General features: G+C 40.4%; 1 protein-coding gene across 1 annotated transcript in view; it reads left to right on the forward strand.

Annotated features, from left to right (window-relative positions):
• The window catches only part of LOC127411480 (nesprin-3-like), a 44,077-nt gene extending 18,020 nt beyond the window's left edge, over window positions 1-26,057 (forward strand). The window contains exons 13-18 of the mRNA XM_051647079.1: window positions 311-483; window positions 1,965-2,562; window positions 7,754-7,912; window positions 8,990-9,163; window positions 9,507-9,548; window positions 21,439-26,057. Of these exons, the coding sequence (XP_051503039.1) occupies window positions 311-483; window positions 1,965-2,562; window positions 7,754-7,912; window positions 8,990-9,163; window positions 9,507-9,548; window positions 21,439-21,630 (1,338 nt within the window). The 3' untranslated portion in view covers window positions 21,631-26,057. The remainder of the gene's footprint in view (window positions 1-310; window positions 484-1,964; window positions 2,563-7,753; window positions 7,913-8,989; window positions 9,164-9,506; window positions 9,549-21,438) is intronic.
• The last annotated feature ends 937 nt before the right edge of the window (window positions 26,058-26,994 follow it).

Raw genomic sequence — 26,994 nt, forward strand, 5'->3', positions numbered from 1 at the left:
CCAACTAATTGATAATGGCATTCATTGTCAACTCTTGTTATCCATTTTTATTGATTTGTTGCTGCTGCCCTTGTATTTTGTTGGAAATTATGAATTCCATGGTAAACCTTGTAAGAGGGAAAAATCCAGACTCATATGCCTCATAAATATCTGGATCTTGTTAAAACGCAGAATTGAAAATGTCATTTATTGCATGTTTGATTTCTCCTCTGTCTCTCCTCTCTCAAACAATGTCAGCATATATGCAGTATTGAGCAAATAAAAGATTTTACTCTTGTAGACTGATCTCTGTACTACTGTTGTCCTCTAGAGGGCGCTAGGAGAGTTTCCACAGAAGGAACTCCAGCTTCATCAGACTGAGGCTCAGGGTCAGACCGTGCTGGCCAGGACCTCTGAGGAGGGCAAAGTTCACATCCTGCAGGACCTTAAACACCTCAGAGACTCCTGGATGTCCCTCCACACGCTTAGTCTCAATCTTTACAGGTTTGAGGAACCTTTTTCAGAGGGTGTTCATGTTATTATTTCAGAGAAAAACTATGACTCAAGGAACATAATAAGCACAATTGTAATGTCATTTTTGCCAAACCTGTTGTACTATCCTAGTAGGAATTCCTCTTTAAATATTTCACATTCTGTGCAGTTACAACCAGTTCACCTGGTAATGTAGATGGCAGTTATTGTTGATTGCTATAGGAGGAGCTACAGTGCTACAGTGGCCACAGATGCATTTGGACACTCAAGCCACACTTAAAATGTCTGAATTTCATTTCATTAGATGCAAAAATATCACACCAAGTGGCATCTGCAAACAGATAGACTTTGCTCAGAACTAGCTTCACTTTTCTTAGCTATTTTTTGCAATTACTTTAAACCAGTTGGTAGCAGAGTAACCACATGTGTAGTTTACCATATTAACTATGGACAAGTTTCACTAAATATGACAACCTGAAAATATCCAAATATTTTTTGTTGTAATTTTGAACAATATATCTATTATCATTTTAAACCTAACAAACTTCTTTATGTGAAATATTTTCTTTAACCTCCTGAGACCCGAGTGTGACTGCTATGTGCATTTTTCATTTCCCTTTTTCATTTGCAACTAGTAGCCCCTAATATACATGCCAAAAAAGTTTTTTTTCCTTTTAGATCTAATAGTTTTCCTAAAAATGTATGTCCTCATGTGAGGACAGCGGAACTAAGTTGTAAAATTTTAAATAAAACCAAGCTATAGAAAGTCAGATTTAATTTTATTAATTTATTAATTTTTTTTTTTTTATCAAATTGTTTATTATGTTTGCAGGAGTGTGCTGTCTGTCGGCACTGGTCTCAGAACAGTTTGAAATGCACCTTATTTTCATCCTAACTCCAAATAAAGTGATAATACACAGTGTATATATAGGATTTCTAAAGAAAAAATAGGGCTATAGTCCTCGTAAGTAGTCATTGCGTTTAACAGTGTGCCATTTCGCAATAAATCGATTACATTTTTAAATGGTATATCGGAAGAAACTAGAGACTTTAGTCTTTTTACTCAAATAGGTTTAAATAATATAAAAAAAACATCTTACCAGATGTAGTTTTGTTGGCGTTTCTACCAAAGACAAACTGCTGAGATCGGCACGATTTTGTTTTGTCACATGACTTTGTGTGTCAAAAGCTTAACCCTTTACTGACAGCCCAGAGTGTCCTAAACTGAAATCAGTCGGTTTAAATGAAATGAAATTATGCATAACATATGGCGAAGACAAAACACAATGTCCATGCAGGAGGATGCGGGGTCGCACGATGTTGAAGTATCATCTAATGCAATGACATTCATTTTTCAGTATCTAAATACGCTTTATGGCCACTGTATGTTTACACTATGATTACCAGAAGATGAAATAAATTCAAGAATGTTTCCTAATGAACTATGCACATGTATTTAATACTCTGTACTATTCACCATATGTTCATATTAGGCTTTTAAATGGACATGCTGTCACCGGGGGGCAAGATTCCCTTACGCACACAACTGAGCTCCTGGACAAATGGGCAGATAGGCACCATGAGGGCTCAGGACCTGCAAGAGCATCAAGCTCTGAAGTGGCTGCGGGTCCAGCCACAGGTGTTGAGGGAACAGGACAGCATCGCCATCAGAAGCTCGATGGACAGTTCCACCAAGGATCAGAACCAACAGGTCACCCGAAGTTGGAGAGGAACATGGAAGCAACTCAGGGTCAGATTCCATTGGTGTTCCCTGAAAACATCCCAAGACCAGGAGGTCCAGAGGTTTGGAGAAGAGAGAGGGGTTACCATGACATCTCCATGGAAGATGAAGTGGACACAGTAACTTCTGGAGGTTACTTGCTAAGGAAGAATGAGACCAGGAGTGGTGGAAGGACTGGGGAATGGGTTGAAGAACACATGGGCGGTTCTGGGATTGAAGATTTGGACATGCAAGGCAGATATGGCTTTTTTAGTGGAGTTCAATCTGATCATGCACAGAGAAGGATAAGGCCATCTTCAATCCCACCTAATGAGACCACTGTGACTTATGACTCTATTGGTGGCACTCAGGTAAGGACCAATAAAATAAGTTATTTTTATTATCTTTTTTATCTTTTATTGTGGATGTGGAACCAAAAACCGGTTCTTATTCGGAACTGGTTCCATTTTTTTTTAAATACAGTACCATATGATTTTCATGACTTTTGGTTCCATTAATGGTTCACGAACAAGCATTCTTTTATGCGGATGGGGAATTGTTCTAAAATACTTTACCATTGTTTCCTGCATTGATATTCAGTGGCACTGCAGCACCATTCCTGAATCTACATTGGGATCAGTGTAGTCCGATTCCCCAATTAAAGACTTTATGAGCTGTTTCAGTTGAATATACAGCGCAAAACATACAGTGTGTTCTGTGTTGTCTGATTCCTGAACAAATGACTCTTATGAGTTGATTGTTTTGAATCTAGAGTGCGAAACATGCGCAATCAGTGAAGCCCAATTGCCAAATGAATGACTCTTATAAGCCTGTTCTTTTGAATCCACACCGCAAAACATTCAGTGCTGCTTTCCAAACTAATTGCTTTTAACAGTCGGTTACGAAACTGCAGGTCACGGTTCAGTGAGTCAACTCGTAAGTCTTAAATCAGAGTAAGTTCAGTTTGGCTTTCAACACCATTATCCCAGCTAATCTCCAGACTAAATTAAACCAACTCTCTGTTCCCACCTCTATCTGTCAGTGGATCACCAGCTTTCTGACAGATAGGCAGCAGTTAGTGAGACTGGGGAAATTCACTTCCAGCATGTATACGATCAGCACTGGTGCCCCACAGGGATGTGTGCTCTCCCCAATACTTTTCACCCTGTACACAAATGACTGCACCGCCACGGACCCCTCTGTCAAGCTCCTGAAGTTTGCAGATGACACTACTGTCATCGGCCTCATCCAGGATGACGATGAGTCTGCATACAGATGGGAGGTTGAACAGCTGGCTGTCTGGTGCAATCAAAACAACCTGGAGCTGAACACACTTAAAACAGTGGAGATGATAGTGGAGTTTAGGAGGAACATCCCAACACTGACCCCCCTCACCATTCTAAACAGCACTGTGGCAGCAGTGGAGTCATTCAGGACCCTGGGCACTACCATCTCACAGGACCTGAAGTGGGAGACCCACATTGACTCCATTGTGAAAAAAGCCCAGCAGAGGTTGTACTTCCTTCACCAGTTGAGGAAGTTCAACCTGCCACAGGCGCTGCTGATACAGTTCTACTCAGCAGTCATTGAGCCTGTCTTGTGTACATCTATAACTGTCTGGTTTAGTTTAGTTACGAAATCAGACATCAGAAGACTACAAAGGACAGTCGGACTGCTGAGCGGATTATTGATTGCCCCCTACTCTCCCTTCAAGAATTATACACTTCCAGAGTGAGGAAAAGGGCTGGAAAAATCACTCTGAACCCCACTCACCCAGCCCACTAACTTTTTGAACTGTTGCCTCCTGGCCGGCGCTACAGAGCACCGAGCACCAGAAACATCAGGCACAAGAACAGGTTTTTCCCTCAGGCTATCCATCCCATGAACAGTTTAAACTGCCCCACTGAGCAAGAATTAATGTGCAATACACAGCTTATTCTATTTATATTTATCCAACATACCATACCTCTTCTGCCATTACATTCCCTTGCTTCTGTATATAACAGATTTGTATTTGTACATACGTATATACAGTATATATATATACTCATAATAGTTTTCTATAAAAAAGTGTTTTTATTATACATGGTGCGGGTCACCCCTTCAATGTTGAAATGACATGGTCCGCTGTGTTTCACTAAACGTAGAAGAAGCAAATCCCTGCGCTCATTGGCTGCCGCCTATGTAGATACGCGTGTCTGTGCTTAGCACAGTGTTGTTTGGTGATGTGAAGAGCAAAAGAATACAATGAAACATACTTATTATCATGCTTTAGAAGCAGAGACAACAGGAGATTCAGTAGCTGTACTGCCGAAGAATCGAAAAAGGTCAGAAGCAAGAAGACAGAAAGACCAGCAAAGGCAAAAAACTAGAGAAAACATTGGTACGGAATACACAAGGTGGAAAGATTTGATGATGGAGAAAAACATGAGTAGTGATGCCAATGTTGCTTCTTTTTTGTTGGATAGGTAAGAAATTATTAACTGTTTAGACCACTCTCTAAAATAGTATCAGTGGAATTTACAGAAAACTCACAAGTTTACCTCGAACTTTTTTAAATTACGTACGTAGTCAACGTATGTTAGTAATGGACAGTTTTCAGCAGTGTTTACAAACGCAACCGGAAAGCAACGTGTAATTCTATTTTCTTTGTTATCACAGCTATAGTAAGGGGGGCCCATCTACCTCCACCTCTATGAAATAACATACATCTTTATTCGTTTAGTAGCTTGGCACAGCGATTATTGTGGATTTTGTGTAAACCATGACATTGGTTTGCTTGGAAACAAAACGACTTTTTCAAATACAGTATTCATGGACATGCTAAATTTGATCATCAAAAACAATTCTAATCTTTCCTTTACCAACATTCTGTATCACTAGATAATTTAGGTTTATTTCACACTGAGCAGTTCTCTAATAATAACTGTCTTAAGAAATAACTTGAAACGTAGACAGTCTCCAAAGATTAATGATATGAGGGACAATAATAATCTGTCCTTAACTGCAGAAGTCTGTTCGCTTGCATTCTGACGTTTGTTTTTAGGAAAAGCAATTATATTATAGTAGTAGTAAATAACGTTAGAAATTACCTTAAACTCCGACATTTTCCAGATGCAAATGATATTCCAAAGCTGGCGGGGGCAGCAGAGACGATCATGCTTATCCACATCGATAGATGGCAGTACAGCGTCCACCACTATCGTATCGGTACTTAAAGTACACAAAGAAGAACAATGCTAATGCTAGCTAGAGAACTACTGAAAGCCCCTTTAATTGTGATTAATGCAGTTACCAATTTGAGTTCTGAACACTGGTTGGAATAGGGCAGAATCTTTGCGATGTGTCCGCCCAGGGTCATCACAGTGACACACACCACAAACACACGCAACAGTGATTTCGTGTCAATGATCAAGTGATGGAGAAAGGACCTCTTAACCATATTTTTTGCACAAATCAAACCCAGATTGGACCTGTGAAAAGCTGTATTCACATGACTCGCTAGAGTGAAGCATAAGCGTTTTCCTGGTGCCGTGTTACACTTCCATCTTACCGGACAATTTGGGTAAAGCATCATTTATGTGCGCAGTGCCAGCGCTAACAGCAAAACAAGACACTCAAAATTGAGCTCAGGTGTATCCTGTTTACACTGATCATCCTTGAGATGTTTCTGCAACTTGATTGGTGTCCACCTGTGGTAAATTCAGTTGATTGGACATGATTTGGAAAGGTACACACCTGTCTATATAAGGTCCCACAGTTAACAGTGCATGTCAGAGCACAAACCAAGCCATGAAGTCCAAGGAATTGTCTGAAGACCTCCGAGACAGGATTGTATCGAGGCACAGATCTGGGGAAGGGTACAGAAACATTTCTGCTGCACTGAAGGTCCCAATGAGCACAGTGGCCTCCATCATCCGTAAATGGAAGAAGTTTGGAACCACCAGGACTCTTCCTAGAGCTGGTCGTCCGGTCAAACTGAGCGATCGGGGCAGAAGGGCCTTAGTCAGGGAGGTGACCAAGAACCCGATGGTCACTCTGACAGAGCTCCAGCATTTCTCTGTGGAGAGAGGAAAACCTTCCAGAAGAACAACCATCTCTGCAGCACTCCACCAATCAGGCCTGTATGGCCACTCCTCAGTAAAAGGCACACGACAGCCCTCCTGGAATTTGCCAAAAGGCACCTGAAGGACTCTCAGACCATGAGAAACAAAGATTGAACACTTTGGCCTGAATGGCAAGTGTCATGTCTGGAGGAAACCAGGCACCGCTCATCATCTGGCCAATACCATCCCTACAGTGAAGCATGGTGGTGGCAGCATCATGCTGTGGGGATGTTTTTCAGCGGCAGGAACTGGGAGACTAGTCAGGATCGAGGGAAAGATGAATGCAGCAATGTACAGAGACATCCTTGATGAAAACCTGCTCCAGAGCGCTCTGGACCTCAGACTGGGGCAAAGGTTCATCTTCCAACAGGACAACGACCCTAAGCACACAGCCAAGATAACAAAGGAGTGGCTATGGGACAACTCTGTGAATGTCCTTGAGTGGCCCGGCCAGAGCCCAGACTTGAACCCGATTGAACATCTCTGGAGAGATCTGAAAATGACTGTGAACCGATGCTCCCCATCCAACCTGATGGAGCTTGAGAGGTCCTGCAAAGAAGAATGGGAGAAACTGCCCAAAAATAGGTGTGCCAAGCTTGTAGCATCATACTCAAAAAGACTTGAGGCTGCAATTAGTGCCAAAGGTGCTTCAACAAAGTATTGAGCAAAGGCTGTGAATACTTATGTACATGTGATTTTTTTTCGTTTTTTATTTTTAATACATTTGCAAAGATTTCAAACAAACTTCTTTCACGTTGTCATTATGGGGTATTGAATTTTGAGGAAAATAATGAATTTAATCCATTTTGGAATAAGGCTGTAACATAACAAAATGTGGAAAAAGTGAAGCGCTGTGAATACTTTCCGGATGCACTGTATATAAGTAATAAAGTATAATAGTGTCTCTTATTTGAACTTCTGTTGCAAAATGGTGTTAGAATTGGTAAGTTTGATACATTTTCAAAAATCAGTTCAGACTGATTAAATTCATTTCAATGAATTGATTCAAACCTCTGATTCAACGAATCGTGTGCATCACTCAAATATAAAGAAATTTTTCAAGTAATAAAATGTTTTTGTAAAATATATTTAGGTAGTAATTGCTGTTTATTGCTATATATTGTTATATTGGTCCATATAAATGAAAATGATTAAATATCATTCTTGTGCTCATTTAGAGAAAAGCAGTGTTCAAATCAGGCCTTTATTATTTTAATTGTATTTTTACTGTGTTGTAATTTAAAAAAAAACTGTGTTGATTAAAAAAACACCCTCTTTTAAGTAATTTCAGAGCAAATACATAAATGTGAATATTGTCAAAAGGCCACTTACAAATCAAGACATAATTTTTTAGCTGTATTGCCAGCTCTAATTCCCAATGAGCAAATTAAGCAATGCCACATATTTGTGCAATCATACACAGGCAGATTAGTGTCTCTTTTCATATATTTTATAGATGGGCTCTCAGGGGCCCCAGCTTCATACTGACACGGTGGCCCTTTGGAGGGAATTTGAAGTGTGGCTTCACAAAGAAAATAACAAACTTAAAGGAATTCTGAACAACCAAAGGGCCCTGAGCGACAAAGAACTGAGGATAAGACAGAATACACTCAAGGTTGGTGGTGTTTGTTAAATTTCTTGCCTTTTTTTTTTTTTTTTTTTGATTAAACATTTATGTAGGGTCCAAAATATCAAATAGTGCTGTCTTGTAAGAAAGCTTTGATATCTTATTTAACAGATCACGATATGATGTTTCACTTTGGCCATAGTATGTGTAGTCTAATTTTCACTAAATAAACCCACATCTGTCACATTCTTGTGTAACTGTTTATGTTGAAATATATGTGATTCTACTTGTAGTTCTGTGTTTATTTACCAGGGGAAAGCTTTAAAAGTTTTATGCTCAGGTTTAACCTCAGTCTCTGACAAATTCAAGCTACCAGGCAGCTGTCATATCAGATGGAAGTTTAGCTGACAGCCAACTGTCAGATATACCTTGTTTTTGTTCATAGTTGTAGCTCAGATTTGGAAAAACTCTTGAAGAGCCTTTTATGGATGGGCTTCATGTTCAGTTTGCCTCTGAACGAATTCAAATCTCTTTTCTAGAGTGGGCTGTTTGAAAAAGAAGCCATATTCACATTGTTTAAAATTCTTTCTAATATCTAACAGCTGTCAAAGTGCCCAAATACTTTGGTTAGACCTGTCTATTTGCAAATAGAAACTGCCACTCATTCAGTAATTTTGGATTTGAAATAATTGGATTATGAAATAGACTCTCAAGCCAAGCAAAGGAATAGTTCTCCCAAAAATGAGAATTCTGTCATGGTGTTCCAAACCCATATAACTTCATTTCTTCCGTGGAACACAAATGAAGCTATTTAGCAGAATGTCCAGACTCCTCTTTGCCATATGCTGTGAATCCATACAGGGGTTGTCATGCTTTGTATGCTTATAGCATACAAATAGATAAGAAGTGCCACTTTTTTGGTGCTTTTCAGTCATTTTTTAAGTATGACAACATCAGTAACCATTCACTTTCATTGTACGGAAAAGAACAGACTAGACATTCTGCTGAAGATCTCCTTTTGTGTTCCACGGAAGAGAAATAATCTTTCTGTTATCAGTCCAGACCTTTAACCACTGCAACACACCACCCCCTGCCAGTCTAACGATGCCTTTGATCTGTGTGTAGGGTTTACATGCCAATGTAGCCTGGGGTCAGACACAGTTCCAGAAGTTGAAGGCTGCTCGGCAGAATAATCTAGCAGAAGAGGATGTGGAACTAGAGGAGTTGCGATATCGATGGATGTTATATAAGTCCAAACTGAAAGAGGTTGGAGACCTCAGAGATTTTGTGAAATGCAAGGTACAAAAAGAAGTTAATTGTGACAACAATGTGTTACTAAAATTGTCATCATTTATTACTAATCTTCCTCTCAGGAATCTATAAAGTATATCTATCAGTTTTTATTTTTTCTTCTAATATTATTTTAAACCTTAAGCCACCATTTTGACTTTTTGCTTCCTGTTTTGAATAATGGTGAATGGTCTTATGATGAATTCTAGAAAAGAGTCATACACCATGTGAAATAATTTCTCCAATAACAAGTGCAATTCTTGGAGCGTTAACATGTACTCACCACAAGGGGGTAGCATTGTGTTTTGTAATCCGATTCAACTCACTGACTAAATATTTCTTATTATTTCAGGGTGGCACTGCACAAGAGGAGGAGCATGTACGAGCTGGAAAGGTACTTTTTAAATCTCTGAACATAGGCCTTGATGCTGATAGTAGGTTTGCAAAGTTGTAAGAACATTCTCACAATTCAAAGTGGCTTTAAGAAATCCTTGTGATCTCACAGTGAAATAGGGTGCACAGTATGCAGGGGTGCTTTAAGGTACTTCTGAGCCCATGGGCTTGCTGGTCTGCTGAGGCCCTTTTCAAGTTGAGGCCTCCCTTTCTCACCGGTGCGGTGTTCACGTTCAAACAGACTAACACTAGTATTACCGCTGGCTGGACGCTAATTGGTACTATGGAGTAATTTTCGTTAAGCAATAATGCAAGACAGCTTGATTTCAAACTTTGAACTTTATTTTTTATTTATTTTTACTAAAAATTCAAATGAAACTGAAAAAATGAAGTGCAGTTAAAATGTGTGTTGTTCAACTTTTTGAATGATGGCTTTTCAACAGTTGTGAAGGGCAACATCTCTTTAGCAACTAACCTACTTCATCCGTGCATTGTCTCCATCATGGGTTATTGGGTATTTCGTTGTCTGGGCAAATACATCCCTTATTGTGGGTTGTTGTGGGTTTAATGTTGGTGTTTTATTACCTTTCATCCCAGGACTCAGTTTAGCTGCTTCAGAAGGGTAATGACTTTGAATGTGTGTGAATACATTCGTTTTGTTCCCTCCTAGGGCTGGGCAATATGCAAAAATATGTTCACAATATTTATATATATATATAAAAACATAACACAATATCCAATTACATCGTCAACCCTCCGGCTGAGGGATCGGTGAATATTCTTGCTTTAGTGATTTAGCATTGAAAATTAAATTAATTTATTTAAAAAACGAAAAACTTAAACTAAAGACATTTTTAAATTCAAATTGCACTTCAAACGAAACGAAAAAGCAATTAAAATAATTAAGTGGTCAAAAAAAAAAGAAAAAAATCATATATAACCACCTTTCCATTTACCATCACGCAAGTATCCGTCTATGACATCAGACAGAAAATTACTAATACATATTAAGATCTAAAAACAATTTTAAATGTAAACATAATAATTATAATGATGATAATAATCACTGAAATATAAATCATGGTTCGAGGTGAACTTGTTTTTTTATTATTATTTTATGATTAAATCACAGATATATAGGACTGTATATAAAGTGACCCTGCAGAGTTGCGCTAACAACGAACTGCTCAATGGAAATAAAGTGAACTGAGCTCAGAGCACCTCCTGAGCTGAGATGGTCTGAGGTCATTTACAGCACTCTCATAGACGATGCTATTCTTGCAAAAAAATTTCAGAAGACTGAAACAAAGAAAGAGTGAGAACCCTTTACATACGCGTGTTCCATGAGACTGCATGCCTCCAAACAAACAGCGCGTCAGATGTGCGCATAGACGGCTTTTCTGTCATCTGTTCTTAAAAATATAATAAAGTGTGTTTCTTCAAGCACGTGTCTGTGTGTCTAACAGCATTTCTTGTGTCATTTTGAATAAGACGTCTTACAGTTACCCACCATGCACATTATATTCGCTACCTGCAATTAAAGTCTTCTGTCAGTGCGCATACTTTGCTGCCTGTGTAGGTTGATACGTTGGTAAAGAACATCTGGCTTTCAATGCGTTATTTAGGTTTATTTATCATGGGTCGCAAACTCTTCATTAGGCAACTATTCTTTATTTAAGGCTATTCTATTCGTTAGGCTATTGTATTGATATTGGAATTTCCATTCAGATATTGGAAGTTTCCCCCTTTTATCCGGTATAAAATTTCACACCGGTGTTGTCTCTTGTACCGAGTAAAACTGGTAACACTGTACACCATGGCAACCCTAAGACTACACGTGAACATCATTATAAAATGGCATCATACATGGGTGGGTCAGTGGGATTTTACTACAAAACTTAAAAATAATAGTCTTTTAAAGTCAACATGAAATCAAAATTCACACTAGGTACTTTTTTAATACATTCTCCTTGTAATATTGTGAATGATTTATCAGTGCATGTTATTCCATTAGGAGAAAAAAAAAACTAAAACTTTTTTTTTTATTATTTATTTAAAAATAACTTTCCTTTTCAGCTGACATCACCAAGGCTAATCAGACCATTGGGTAATGTTAACCAATAGCCAAATATATTTAGGTATTTTTTAAGCCAACTCGCATTCAGGTATGATCCATTCTGGTTTGAAACACCTACCTTTCACAATCCAATCAATTCCCAATGGATAAAATCAAGTCTGAGAGTTTGTAGAAACTCTATAAGAGGTCTCAAGTGATGCGAGACACTGTTCAGTTGGGTTACTTGAATGGCTTTTCAAGAACCAGACTAAATCAAAGTACACCCTTAAAAGCACCCCCCCCCCCCACACACACACACACACACACACACACACACACAGAGTGTATCAGGAAACATCGAATTAGTTGGTCCACTGTCTCTCAAAGGAATCTGTTAATCTGTGCAAGTAATTTCTCAATTTTCTTTGGATTCACACTTTTTTAACACCTCTCTTCCCATTCTGCCAGTCTCTGGCCATCTGGTCATGAGTGGTCACGTCTGTGAAAAACTTGAGAAAAGATGCAGGTGCCCTGCTGACTGTATATAAAAAGCTGTGCTGAGTTTGTCTTCATTTTTACATAAGCAGATATCAGCAGAGGGAATAGAAATGTTGTTTTACACAAGCAACATTACCATCCAATTATCAAGACCATTCGCACATAAAATGGTTTAACCAGTTCTGCAAAACTTTTCTGAATGAACCCTTGAAATCCATTATTAAATTTGTGGCAAGCCGTTCTGAGTCTTTTGTAATTCTGTAACTTCCATTTCCATTCCCCTGTGTCAGAAATGAACTTTGATTCAGGGACATTTTTGCCTTTATGAGGGCATATTTTGTCTAACCATGTAAAAAACTGCCATCCTTTTATGCATATACATTAACCAATTCATAAACACAAATTTACAGTTAAATATTTAAATTGAGAATGTATTACCTCTAACTCAATAAAATAAAATTAATATAAACTTACATATGTTATGCCCTAAAATGTACAACTAGACCAAGAATAGAATACTGAGATCTATCCACCTTTTTCCTGGGGGTCTTACTGGGGAAACGAATGTGGGTGGGACTTCCGCCGGAAGTCGTTCTACAGCATTCCTGGCTGCAGTCATTTTAAGACCCTGTTGACAGCTGGTAATAAGACGTGTTTCAGATGATCCAATCGCAAAGGTCAGCGCTTTGCACCCCGTTTATACAGTTATAAATGGGGTGCAAAATGTTTTGTGATTGGATCACACAAAACACATACCGAGGAAGTCAAATCCACATCTCGTTTGAGGTTTAAAATGGTGTCCTGATGCGTCCTGGACAGTAGCAAAGCACCACCTCTCACCAGTCAATCACCTGCCAAACAAATGTTTAAACTTACGGGCAGATTTAAAAGGAAATGACCATCCGATCGGAAAAATCTTGAAAAAGCATTTACATACCCAAGTATGAGAACTTCACAGCTCTTCCTCGGTGTGTCTGTCTGATTTGAACATGCAGGGTGACAAGATGACAAGCACACACATCTGAAGCTGAATTAACACAGGTACTCCACTAAAACAACCAATAATTTTGCTTGAAATGTTGCGTTTGTGCTTAGATTAAATCTCAACTGCATCTGGGAGAAACAGCGTGCCAGTTTTGTTCACGCTTTCTTTGTCTTTATGACTTTTTTAAAGTTATTATCATTCAGTAACACACTGATATAGTGATTGATGTATGTCCATATGAAATCATACACGCTCTCCTCAATATCCCAAAACCACAACAAAAGAATGAATGGACGTACGCTGCAACAACAGCTGTATTTACTTGACAACGGAAGTAATGCCCATATTTCTCACTAAGCATCATGGGATGTAGGAAAAAGGTGGATATTGGAGTTACAAATAATTTAAAAACAAATGACCACTTTTTCAATTTTGGAGGCACTTGTCTCATTTTTGGTGGCATTTTTAGCCCAAGCCCCCTTTAATTTATGACACTGATTCCATGGGTTTTATGATGTGGTGTAGTGCTTAAAGACCTGGACTACTAACTGAAAGTTTGTAAGTTCAAAGCCCGCCACTACTCTACTGTACCTATTAGGGCTGGGCGATATATAGAATATTAAAGATGTAATCGAGATAATTTTGCTGACGATGTAAAACTGACCAATATTGTCAATATTGTGATAATTATAATGTACTTTCATTTGGCCTTTATGTTTAATAAAGAGTGCATCACTAGACTAATTTCACGATCCTTCTTGGCTGCACAATTAATCAAAATACCATCAACATGTCGAGTTGGTCATATGTGATTATTAATCCACAAAAGGCTGTGAATTAAAGACAGATAAACATGGTCTGTGTGTGATTCAGAACAAACCAGCAGATCTGTGTGCATGCGCATAGCAGCGCTTTCAGATCAGTTCACGTGCATTGTGAAATCAAAGTTCAAGCATTCGCGCAATTCCAAACATTAGTAACAGATAAAAGTTATTATACAAATCTACAAAAGCGGAACAGAATAACAGGAAAGGAGGAGATTACAGTGTTTCAGGAAATGCTGAACATTGTAAACTTGTGAAGTTGAAGTAAATACTGCAGCACTTTCGGTGTCAAAATAAAAGCACCCAGGTGAAGATGATGTAAACATGACAGAAATATATAACTTTTGTATAATGCAGATCTAATAATTAGAACAATAATGATAATTCAGCATTATATTATAATAATCAACCTGACGTGTCCCACAGTAATAATTTAGTATTATGCAATGTTCAACTGGGGGTTTCAGAAATAAGTCAGTGAAGTAGCTTTGCACAGTAAAAACATTTGAATGTAAATGCTTTTTATTAAGCTACTATGTATTATTGTGTATGAAGTATAAATATAAAGTGCATATAAATGAAAATGACTGAATTTCATTCTCCCTTGTGTTTATTTAATGAAAAACTATTATTATATTTGTATTTAATGTCTTTAAAATATTTAATCTACTTGGCTACAATGGCTATTTGGATGAAATGATGGTAACTCTGATATATAAAAATGTCTCGGTTACTATTGTAACCTCCGTTCCCTGATGGAGGGAATGAGATGTTGTGTTGATGTAGTGACACTAGGGGTCGCTCTTGAGAGCCCCGAACACCTCAGATCTTTGAGAAAAGGCCAATGAGAATTGGCGAGTGGAATTTGCATGCCACTCCCCCGTACACACGGGTATAAAAGGAGCTGGCTCGCAACCACTCATTCAGGTTTTGTGCTGAGAAGCCGAGACAGGGTCCCGGCCATTTCAGCGGGTAGTACAGCGTTGTGGCAGGGGGGACATAACGTCTTGTTCCCTCCATCAGGGAACAGATGTTACGACAGAAACCGAGACATTCCCCTTCTGTCACTCACTCGACGTTGTGTCGATGTAGTGACACTAGGGGTCTCTATACGAAACGCCACAACTAGCTGAACCGTGTTACGTGGACTGCCGGTGTAGGTGCTGCGTGCGTTGTAGCAGGTGCACTGGTCTGCACGTAGCCTCCCCCAACGCCCCAAAAAACGTTGTATAGTTCCCCACATCCCTAGGGGGGGAAGAGACATATCTAGTATGGAAGCAGGCCACGCCAGCCACGGCCTTTTCTCTCTAAGTTTTCTCTCCACAGAGTATTCAGTTATTCGGCTGGGGCCATTTTAACGCTTAATATATGCGCCAATCTATGCAAGCATGTCATGTGGGCTCAGAGCCGCACATGGAAGAGGCGCGGTGGTAGGTCCTGCATGAAAGTGGAGGAGCTCTACAAACATGGCGACCAGGACAGAGAGGGGAGGAGCTCTACAAACACGGCAACCAGGACAGAGAGGGCTCTGTCGAAGGGAGACGCAGGTCTGCCGACAGGGAGACCGTACTGCAGAAAATACATCACAGGGGGTTACCGGAGTAACCGGCACCTGTGGAGCACCTACCTCAGTAAGGGTATATTAGCACAGGTTCCGGCTGTGAATTCCTCCACTGAATTCGCGAGCCACAGGGCTAGGGAGGAAGGACATCCAGGGTTCACGGGTTCGTGAACTCGCATGGGAAAAGAAGCGCACATCTGAAGGGGAAAGGCGCTAAACGCAAGTGTTACACCCGGCCAGCTGTCCGTATTTCTGAACTTACCTGTTCGTACCTGACAGAACATGGGACGAAAATGGCTCAACCCGAGATTGTAAAATCTTGTGAAGGTATTGGGTTGTCGCCCAGCCCACTGCCCTGCAGATGTCTGCTAGAGAGGTGCCATGAGCCAGTGCCCACAAGGATGCAAGACTCCTTGTGGAGTGTGCTCGTATTCCCGAAGGGGCAGGCATGGCCTGGGCCTGGTATGCCATAGCGATGGCATCCACGATCCAGTGGAAAAGCCTCTGTTTGGAGACAGCGTTCCCTTTCCGCTGTCCACCAAAGCAGACAAAGAGTCTAAAGCTATGCGTGCGATCCAAGTAGATGCGCACAGTTCACACCGGACACAGCAACGACAGGGCTGGGTCTGCCTCCTCCTGGGGCAGCGCTTGCAGGTTCACCACCTGATCCCCAAAGGGGGTTGTGGGAACCTTGGGCACATAGCCCGGGCGGGGTCTCACGATTACGAGAGAGTCACCCGGACCAAACTCCAGGCAGGTATCGCTGACAGAGAACGCTTGCAGGTCCCTGACCCTCTTGATGGAGGTGAGCACAATCAGGAGGGCTGTCTTCAAAGAGAAGGCTTTCAACTCGACTGACTCTAGCAGCTCAAAGGGGGCTCTGCGAAGGCCCAGGAGGACCACGGAGAGATCCCATGAGAGGAACAGGCGTGGCCTTGGAGGATTCAGCCTCCGGATGCCTCTCAGCAACTTGATGATCAGGTCGTGCTTCCCTAAGGACCTACCGTCCACTGTGTCGTGGTGTGCTGCTATGGCAGCCACATACAACTTCAAGTGGAGGGGGACAGCCGTTCCTCCAGCCTCTCCTGCAGGAAGGAAAGCACTGACCCGACTGCGCATCTCTGAGGGTTTTCAGCACCAATTTGTGAACCAATGCCACTTCAGGGTATAAAGCTGCCTCGTGGAGGGAGCTCTGGCCTGAGTGATCGTATCTACCACTGTTGGTGGTAGGCCACTTAGGTCTTCCCCGTCCCATCCAAGGGCCAGACGTGGAGGTTCCAGAGGTTTGGGTGCGGGTGCCAGATGGTGCCCCGTCCCTGAGAAAGAAGGTCCTTCCTCAGGGAAATTCGCCAGGGAGGGGCTGTCATAAGGAGCGTGAGGTCTGAGAACCAAGTCTGGGTGGGCCAATACGGGGCCACGAGGGTGACCTGCTCCTCGTCCTCCCTGACTTTGCACAGGGTCTGTGCAAGTAGGCTCACTGGGGGGAACGCATACTTGCGCAGCCCCCGGGGCCAGCTGTGTGCCAGCACGTCTGGGCCGAGGGGGGCCCCTGTCGGAGAATACCAGAGCAGGCAATGGGAGGTTTCTCGGGTGGCAAATAGGTCTACTTGTGCTTTGCCGAACGACTCCAAATCAGCTGGACCACCTGGGGGTGGAGTCTCCACTCTCCCCTGAGCATCAGCGCGTCCACTGTGGCATTGAGGTTGCCCGGGATATGAGTGGCCTGCAGCGACCTCAGTCGCCACTGACTCCATAAGAGGAGACGGTGGGCGAGTTGCGACATGCAACGTGAGCATAAACCGCCTTGCCAATTTATATACGCTACTGTCGCTGTGTTGTCCGTCCGGACCAACACATGCTTGCCCCAGATCAATGGCAAAAGCCTCTGCAGGGCGAGCAATACTGCCAGCAACTCGAGGCAGTTGATGTGCCAACACAGTCACGGTCCTGTCCAGGAGACAGCGGCTGCGTGCCCATTGCACATGGCGTCCCAGCCTTGTTTGGAGGCGTCTGTCGTAATGACGAAGCGCTTGGACACTTGCTGTAGGGGAACTCCTGCCCGTAGAAATGCAAGGTCTGTCCAAGGGCCGAACAAGTGGCGGCAGATCGGCGTGATGGAAACATGATCAGGACTACATCAGGATCAAGACTACCCACATGCAGTTCCTTTAGTGCCTTAGCCTGGTGTACTTGCAGGAGGGCCATGGCATGCAGGGCAGAGGCGGCCTGACTAGTGGCGCTGTAGGCTTTGGCCGTCAGAGATGACATCATCCTACAGGCCTTGGAATGGAGTGCTGGGTGATCCCGCCAGGTGGCTGCACTTTGCGGGCACAAGTGTACCGCAACCGCCTTATCCACCTGAGGGACCTCCGTATACCCGTGGGCCACCCCACCATCAAGGGTAGTGAGAGCGGACGAGCTGGGAGGTCGGATTTAGGCAGAAAAAGGTGCCCTCCACGACCTCGTCAGCTTGTCGTGCACTTCTGGGAAGAAAGGGACTGGGGGGGGGGCGTGGCTGTGAGCGGCGCCCCGAACACAGGAACCAATCATCTAGCCGCGAGGGCTCAGGGGACCCAACACATGCGGCGGCCCGGGCAAGCATGGCGGTCACCTCGCCGTCAGCCTCAGACTGGGCGGGCCGACCCGAAGGTGGCAGCCCAGTCGAGTCCTCGGCATCTGACATTGCCAGTACGCTCTCCGATGCAGCGTTCGTGCATTCATCCTGCTCCGGAGCTCCGAAAGGGACACTAAGCTGGCCCTGGGGCGAGCTGGTCTCCTCTCAGAACTTGCCAGGGGCAAACGAGCATGCTGGGGAATGGGAGGTCTGCGGGGACTTACCCGGAGGAGGCGTGCCCATTGAAGCCCCCAAATCGCCTCCAGCGCCAGCCGGGCCGGCCTCGTACCCGGAGGTAAAAGGCGAGGTGTGGGGGGCGGCTAGAGTGGCTTTCCCCCGGAAGAAGGAAAGCCGCGACTGCAATGTTGCCATGGTCATATTCTCGCAATGAGAACATGAACCATCCATGAACGCTGCCTCAGTGTGATCGCTACCCAGACACGTGAGGCAGCGCCCATGGCCGTTGGAAGCGGAGAGATACCGACTGCATCCAGGAATCACACAAAGACTGAAAGGCATCTTTATAAAGACGCGTCTTTAAAAAGACGTTCAACATCAATGTGTGTGCTCTAATAGAGAAAATATACTCTTTAGCAGAAATATACACTCTTTTAGCACTGTCGACGCGCCCAGGGGCGAAATCTACACTCGTCATGCAGAAGGAGAGAAAGCCGCTGGAAATGCACCGTATATCCAACTGCATACGCTTCCTAAGAGGTGAATGGAAAAGCAGTAGTATTCAGCTCGCTGATAGTACAACCGCTCGGCTCCGAAGAAAAAATCTGAATGAGTGGTTGCGAGCCAGCTCCTTTTATACCCGTATGTCCGGGGGAGTGGCATGCAAATTCCACTCGCCAATTCTCATTGGCCTTTTCTCAAAGATCTGAGGTGTTCAGGGCTCTCAAGTGCGAACCGTAATGTCACCTCATCGACACAACGTCGAGTGAGTGACAGAAGGGGAACATACACTTTTGAGCCATTTTAGAGCAGATATATATTGAATATCATCAATAGGCTGAAAAATATCGAGATATAATTTTTTAAGACATATCGCCCAGCCCTAGTACGAACTGTAAAGAAATATTCTGGCTTCAATACAGGTTAAGCTCAATAGACAGCATTTGTGCCATAACATTGTTTACCACAATCCTTTTCTTTAAAAAAAAAAAAGCAAAAACCAGTGTGGCACTTATAATGGAAGTGAATGGGGGCCAATTTTTGAATGGTAAAATACTCACTGATTCAAAAGTATATCCACAAGACATAAACAATATGTGTGTAAACATGATTTTTTAGTGTGATAAAATCACTTAATTACCTTTTCTGTGTTAAGTTATAGCCAATTTTACAACTTTGTTGCCATGATGATGTAATGTCAACAAACTCTGAAACCTAAAATGACTGTAAAAATGATGATTTAAACAAATTTACAGCTCAAATAATACACCTTTTTATAAAATTATAAGCTTCACATTTCTGCCTTTTAAACCCACTGAAAATTGGCCACTTAACTTGTATTGAACCTATTCCTTTATTCCTTTAAGTATTCTCAAAGTACACTTTAATTTGACTTCTAAAGGACTACTTTTGTTGCTGTATTTTGCCATGGCAGTGGTGCTCATTAGTTCATCATAAAGTCAAATATAAATGAGGGTTGCACACCTGATCCAGAACGCCATGAAACTGTTACCACCTTCTGCTGTTTCAGGAACCTGTCATTGTCCTGCAGGGAAAATATAGACACTTTACACACTAACATCTCAGATCTGTTTCTGTCATTCAGATCATCTTGACATAAAGATAAGACTTCAAAGAGCTAAATCTTTCAAGGTCATTTTTCTGAAACTCTAACTGGTTGACAGGGCATTGTTATGCAGTTGCTAAGCTGTTCTGAGTGTTTTTTGTTTTGTTTTGTGCATTGCTCATGTGGTTGCTTACTGACCAAATCAAATAAGCGCGTCCCGAATTTTGATAATTTGTCCCTAGAAATGTCTCCAAGATCATAAGTCTAATCGCTTTGAAAAGTATTAGCACAGGATGCTGCTTTTTTTAAAGATTTATGTATTTAAGTTTTATAAAATTCCATCAAATTGAATTGAGTAATTTTTAATAAAATTACGTTTTATTAATTTCATTTTGTTAAATGTTATACAGTTCAATTTGATGGGATTTTGTTATGAAATTGAAATGTGTAAATCTTTAAAATTGGCTAAAATATATTTTTTTAAGTGTGTGGTTAATATTAATCAAATAACAGTACAAGTATTGATGTACAGTATTATAATCATACAGTGAAGACCAGTAATTTAAGGATGTTACATTTTTTTTTTCAATTCTTAAATGTTTACACTTGATACTGCTGTTAAAAGCTTCAAAGACTGTTTTCTTAATTTGTTCTGTTGTTTTAATTTGATCTATTAATGGCCATTTGTTTCTTTGTTCTTTTCTTCTTTTTTTTTATTTTTTAAAAAATGTTTTTATTTGGAATGCCAATTCCCAATGCGCTCCAAGTCCTCGTGGTGCCGTTGTGACTTGCCTCAATCCGGGTGGCAGAGAACGAATCTCAGTTGCCTCTGCGTCTGAGACAGTCAGTCTGTGCATCTTATCACGTGGCTTGTTGAGCGCGTTACCGCGGAGACGTAGCACTTGTGGAGGATTCACGCTATTCTCCGCGGCATCCACGCACAACTCACCACGCACCCACCGAGAGCGAGAACCACATGAGGCGACTACGAGGAGGTTGTGACTCTACCCTCCCTAGCAACCGGGCCAATTTGGTTGCTTAGGAGACCTGGCTGGAGTCACTCAGCACGCCCTGGATTCAAACTCACGACTCCAGGGGTGGTAGTCAGCATCAATACTTGCTGAGCTAGCCAGACCCCCCTCTTTGTTCTTTTCTTGACTAATTACTTGAAAACTTGAAACAATGTTTACTCAAATTAATTACTATTTTGTTGTGGTATCAAAACTGGTATTGAGAATCATCAGATTGCTTTCATATGTAAGCAAAATGGACATTATAACTGAACTATACCCAAATGAATTGGAATCGAATCAAATCGGGAGCTTGCAAATTCTAATAGAATCGAGAAATCTGTATCGATAACCAGCCCTAGCCTCTAGACTCATTTTTTAGAAGTTGAAATAAAAAAAACAAAACATGCTGTCCCTGTGTAAGATGCTGAAATATCAGCTAGGCCTGATGCAACAGTCAACGGCTTGAAAAACAGCGCAGATGGACACTCAAAAACGTTCAGTGTGAATGGCCCTTTAGAGTGTAGACAGTGAGGCAAATCACTACATTTCGGAACAGAGCCATACAGCATGTATCATTATGTGGTTGTGTTTTGCAGCAGAGCAGCGGTCCCGGGTTCCTGTACCGCGTATGTCGCGTGGCTCTTCCTCTCCAGCTCCTGCTATTGGCCTTGCTGCTGCTGGCCTTCCTGCTGCCTATGATGGATGAGGGCACCAGCTGCTCGCTGTCCAACAACTTTGCTCGCTCTTTTAACATCATGCTGCGCTACAATGGACCACCGCCCACTTAAGCATAGATGCAATGGGTACTCAGGCCGCATGGTCAAAAAACCCAAAACAAAACAAGCTTTTCCTTTAAGACAGCAATTTGTGGTTGTGTTCATGTAACATGGTTGCTTATATATTTTTATCATTGTTCCGTTATATGTCATTTTTTATCGTTGTTCTTTTTAATGTTTATTTTTGGTTCTCTGCTTGTTTCAGTCCACAGTACACCCACTAGTTGACCCAGCACATAAGAAAATGTGTGTTTGTGTGAGAGAGTGAAAATGTTAGAGTGGGTGGATGGCATAGACACTCGCAACCTGCTCTTAATGACTCAAGCAGTTAATTTCTCTACAAGCATTTGGAGAAACCAAACAGCCTTTATAAAGTGCAAAACTCCATGAAAGACGTTTCTACTCAGGAACCATTTCAAATCACATACGTTTTTATGTTCATTCATTTTTGTATCTACTTAATGCCGATAAAAAGTCATTTTTGTGTGGTATGTCTTACGCAATTAAAGGGACAGTTCATCCAAAAATGAAAATTATGTTCTCATTTGCTCATTTCATTCCATATCTGTGACTTGATTTCTCAGTCCTTAAAATGCTGCCTAACATCTGCTTTTGTGTTCCACAGATGAAAGAAAGTCATACAGTTTTGGAATGAAAAGGAGTGTGAGTAAAGATAACAGAATTGTTGTTATTGGGTGAACTATATCAGAATAGACGTGTTCTTTAAACAGTTTTTGGAAATCAGATTTTTGAAGGCACAGATTATAGGGTAAAAATAGCCCTGTTTGGGGAAAATTTCCTTTATTGAAAATAATTTGTAAACTCTGTGACCTTCCTGGTTTTTTTTTTTTTTTTTTTTTTTGCAACAGTGTCTCAGCTGGGAGTTCTTAGGGCGCATTTGTTCTAAAATCATTAGATGTCGAGTTCAGTGTTTATTTAGAATCGGAGGCAATTTGCATGGCTTTAAGCTATGTAGTTCAGGACAGTAGTATTGCATATACAAGCACCGTACAGCTTTTATCCTGTAGCAAAATGGAAACTGTTTAGTGCCCTTTTAATAATCTTATTGAGAACTCTATATCTTAAAACAAAACTGCTATATTAAGATTGTCATTTTCGTCAAAGGAATAATTACACCAAAAATGATAATTTTATCATAATTTACTATCCCCACTTAAACTCAAATGACTTTCTTTTCTTCTGTGGAACACAAAGATATTTTTGTCCATGCGATGCAAGTCAATGAGGTCCAACACTTTCAAGCTCCAAAAAGGACTTAAAGGCAGCATAAAGGTAATCCATACAACTTGAGTAGTTTAATCCATGTCTTCTGAAGTGATACGATTGTTTTGGTGGAGAAAACCAAGAACGCATCGGCACATGCGTCAAGTATGGGGAAGTGTACTCAAGCTTCAAATTATGATCACCGAGGAAACTGCATATGGCAAGATTTATATTGAAAAAGGAGTTACATTTTAGTCTGTCTCTCACCAAAAACTGATCATATTTCTTCAGAAGACATGGGTTAAACCACTCAAGTTGTATGGATTACCTTTTTTTGCTGCCTTTATGTCCTTTTTGAAGCATAAATGTGTTAGACCCCGTTAACTTGCATTGTATGGAGACACATCATACATCTATGAAAATATATTTGTTTGTGTTCAGAAGAAAGTTAGTTTAAGACTGCAAAAGGGTGAGTAAATGATGAGAGAATTATCACTTTTAGCCGAACTATTCCTTTAATATGTCATGCACTATATCATGTTAAATTCATATAACAAAAATGCATGCCAAAGAGAGAGACAACCCAAAATATGCTGCAATTCTTTAAACTGTTGCACTGCTATATCGTTTGTATTTCATCTCTTAAGTCAATGCAAACTCTTTACAGATATAAACAAATGTCATCAATGATACTGTATGTAAATCAAGATGACAAATGCTGTACTGGTAAACTGTATAAAATGTGGTTAAAAGAATCAGCGCAAATGCTTCTTAAATGTATGCTAAAATATCTAGAAAATTTACAGCACTGTGTGCATGGAAAGAGCTTTTCTCATAGGAAAATTTTGATTTGAAAAATACTGGAAATAATTTCAAAAACTTAATTCAAGATGGTTGCTTTACAGCATGTAGAAATTATAGTTATCTTTTTTCTAATAACCTTGTTTTAAGGTAAAAGTAGCTTTCAGATGCATTAAAGGTTAATATAGGACAATGTATTAATGAAAAAAAGGTTAAAATATTTATTTTATTACAATATTTTGGATCAAACTCTTATATTGTATCTTTAAACCTCATATATATTGCATGAAAGTTTAATATAGGACAATGTATTCATGAAAAAAAAAAGGTTAAAACATTTATTTTATTACATTATTTTGGATCAAACTCTTATATTGTATCTTTAAACCTCATATATATATACTGTGTATATGTATGTGTATATATATATACATATATAATATATATATATATATATATATATATATATATACACACACACACACATATTAACAGTATTTTTGTATTTTACTCTGGGCAATAAACATGCAGTGCATTTTCAGTATGTGATCTGCTTGTGTTTCTTCTGTCACTATGGACTTTAAATTGAATGTTAGATAATGCGTAGCTCAATATCAAGATAATCTTTAGCTGGAAATGTATCTGTTTGCGTGCTCACAGCATTAGACCAAAGTGGAAATGATTTAGCGAAATGCACGACAATGAATACTGATAATGCAACACAAAACCAGCGTGCAGGTGTGAAGAAACTTCACGAAATGGAGCACAGCTAGGTTTTACCTAGCGATAGGGGCCACGTAAAGATATTACATGGGCCTTAGGTTGAGGTTTTGCATTTGATTTGATATGGTTAGTTAGAAACCAGAAGGTATATCAAGGTATATATCAAATATTTAGTTTCTTAAGTAACTAGGTGTTTAAGAACCACAATAGCTTTAGTTAAAAAAATAGCAGTTGATTGTTTTTTTGCATAGTTCTGTCATCATTTCTTCATTGCCTAAGCAACGGGCAAAGCTACGTTCACTGCCTGAGTTTCATTTTCCATTTAATTTAGGTCGCTATTGCCAAAGGGAAACTAGATCTAATTGGAGGATATTGCCCTGTGAAAACAACATATTTGTAAAATAAACAAGACTGCAGAGTCACTGTTAGACTGTACTGGTACATGTTTTGTTTAAACATTGGTCATAGTGAAGTCAATTTATTGACGTAGTTGCTGTGGAGTCAGGTGATTATTTGCCTTCAAGGTGTGTGTATATGTGAACTCGCGCATATTGGGCACCAAGATAGTTCTGTATTTATCTGAAAATTCTGTCATTTACTCACCCTCATGTTGTCCCAAATCCATGTGACTTCCTTCCATGGAATACAAGTAGAAATGTTAGTCAGAATGTATTACAGAATTCCACTGAAAAAAAATAATAAAAAATAAAAGATGCAATGAAAGTGATTGGTGACTGAGACTAAAATTTTATCTTGCCTGTCTTTTTGTGTTCCACAAATGAAAGTAAATCATACGGTTTATAACAGCCTGAGGGTGAGTAAATGATGACAAAATTTTCATTTTTGGGTGAACTATCCCTTTAATGTTATGGCCCACTCACTTCAAGCACTTGCGTGGCCTGATTTATTCAAATAGGATTCCTATGAGAGAGAACGAGTTGGATCCATCCAACACAATCGCCCACAAGTGCAGCGACGTGCACAACCAACAGATTTCACACGGCTGTTTCTGTGTTACATGCGTCGCAACCAACAGATTTCACATGGCTGTTTCTGTGTTACATGCATCGTAACCAACAGATTTCACACGGCTGTTTCCGTGTGCTGTTTCTGTGTTACATGCATCTCACTACAGACCCAATCATGTTTGTTTGATGATGCTTAGAAATTCTGGAGCACTGAGCCAGATCATGGCACATGGACTCATAAGACACATTTTGAATGAGCAGAAATGTGCCATTCAGGTGAAAGTAATGGAGTTTGAATAATACAGTAATCCCTTATCCAGGTTCATTTTGTTGGCGAGTAAGGATGAAACTCAAGCACAATCTCTGTAACCCTGACACGATCTCCACCCTTTACAATCAAACATAATTTAAAAACACACACTGACACATTAACCAAAAACCAATAAAAAGGACCTTTAACCTCTAAAACTAGAGGCGATTTCTTATAGGAATGTAGAAGAAATCAGCTAAGACAAGAAAAATAGGTTAGACTTGTTTACGTTTTTTAACATGGCAAATTGCATTGCCTCATCAATCTAGAGTGATAACCTTGTTCAGTTGCTGTTTACATATCATAACTATGATCATATATGATAAACTATCATAATTATCATACATATGCACTGTAAATTCTGTTTTTAAACCTTGGTACAAATTACAATCACAGTAAATCATACTCCGGATCCCACAAATATTTACATTGTCCTTTCAAGTTCACTGAAAGAAGAAAGATAAACTGCATTAACCTTAAGCAATGAGTAACAGAAATATGTGCTCTATATTAAAAGAGTTATAGAGTTATCTTGGGAAAAAAGGCATTATCTATTTTCTTGTGTGTGGTGTTACAATAATCAGATTTAGCCACTCAACTTTTGACTGGAGTTCAATACACAGCAAGCACACATTAGAAGGCTTAAATGCAATATGGAAAATGCACAGAGCTCTTGATCACATGACAGACTGCTGTTTTTAATGTGCCTAGCATGACTCACATGGCTAAAGATGTGGATTTTCACGTTAGCTTGTAATAATGCACTTTGGAGCTACAGTTTTGGATTTACAGTTTGGGAAATTTGGGTTGAACATTAGGGACAGTTTGTGAGTAAAAGTCAAGCAGCAACAGCACTTCAGCCAGTTGGATGACTTGGTGAAGAAAAGACACTGTTTGCTGCCCTGACATTGTTAATTATTCTATAGGCACAACAAACAAGTTAATGTTGCGGTGCACCTGGTCTGTTAATAATGTGGCTGAAGGAAACTGTTTTATTGCACTGACTGGCCTGTACCCTTGTAGTAAATATTTAATTATGTAGCATGTTGCTATGGCAGCCAAGGTTCTGATGTCATACACTGGTGGCCAAAGGTTTGGAATAATGTACAGATTTTGCTGTTTTGGAAGGAAATTGGTATACCAAAGTGGCATTCAACTGATCACAAAATATAGTCAGGACATTACTGATGTAAAAAACAGCACCTTCACTATTTGAAAAAAGCCATTTTTGATCAAATCTAGACAGGCCCCATTTCCAGCAGCCATCACTCCAACACCTTATCCTTGAGTAATCATGCTAAATTGTTAATTTGGTACTAGAAAATCATTTGCCATTATATCAAACACAGT

The sequence above is a fragment of the Myxocyprinus asiaticus genome, chromosome 20 (genome assembly GCF_019703515.2).
Source record: "Myxocyprinus asiaticus isolate MX2 ecotype Aquarium Trade chromosome 20, UBuf_Myxa_2, whole genome shotgun sequence".
In the NCBI taxonomy this organism is placed as follows: domain Eukaryota; kingdom Metazoa; phylum Chordata; class Actinopteri; order Cypriniformes; family Catostomidae; genus Myxocyprinus; species Myxocyprinus asiaticus.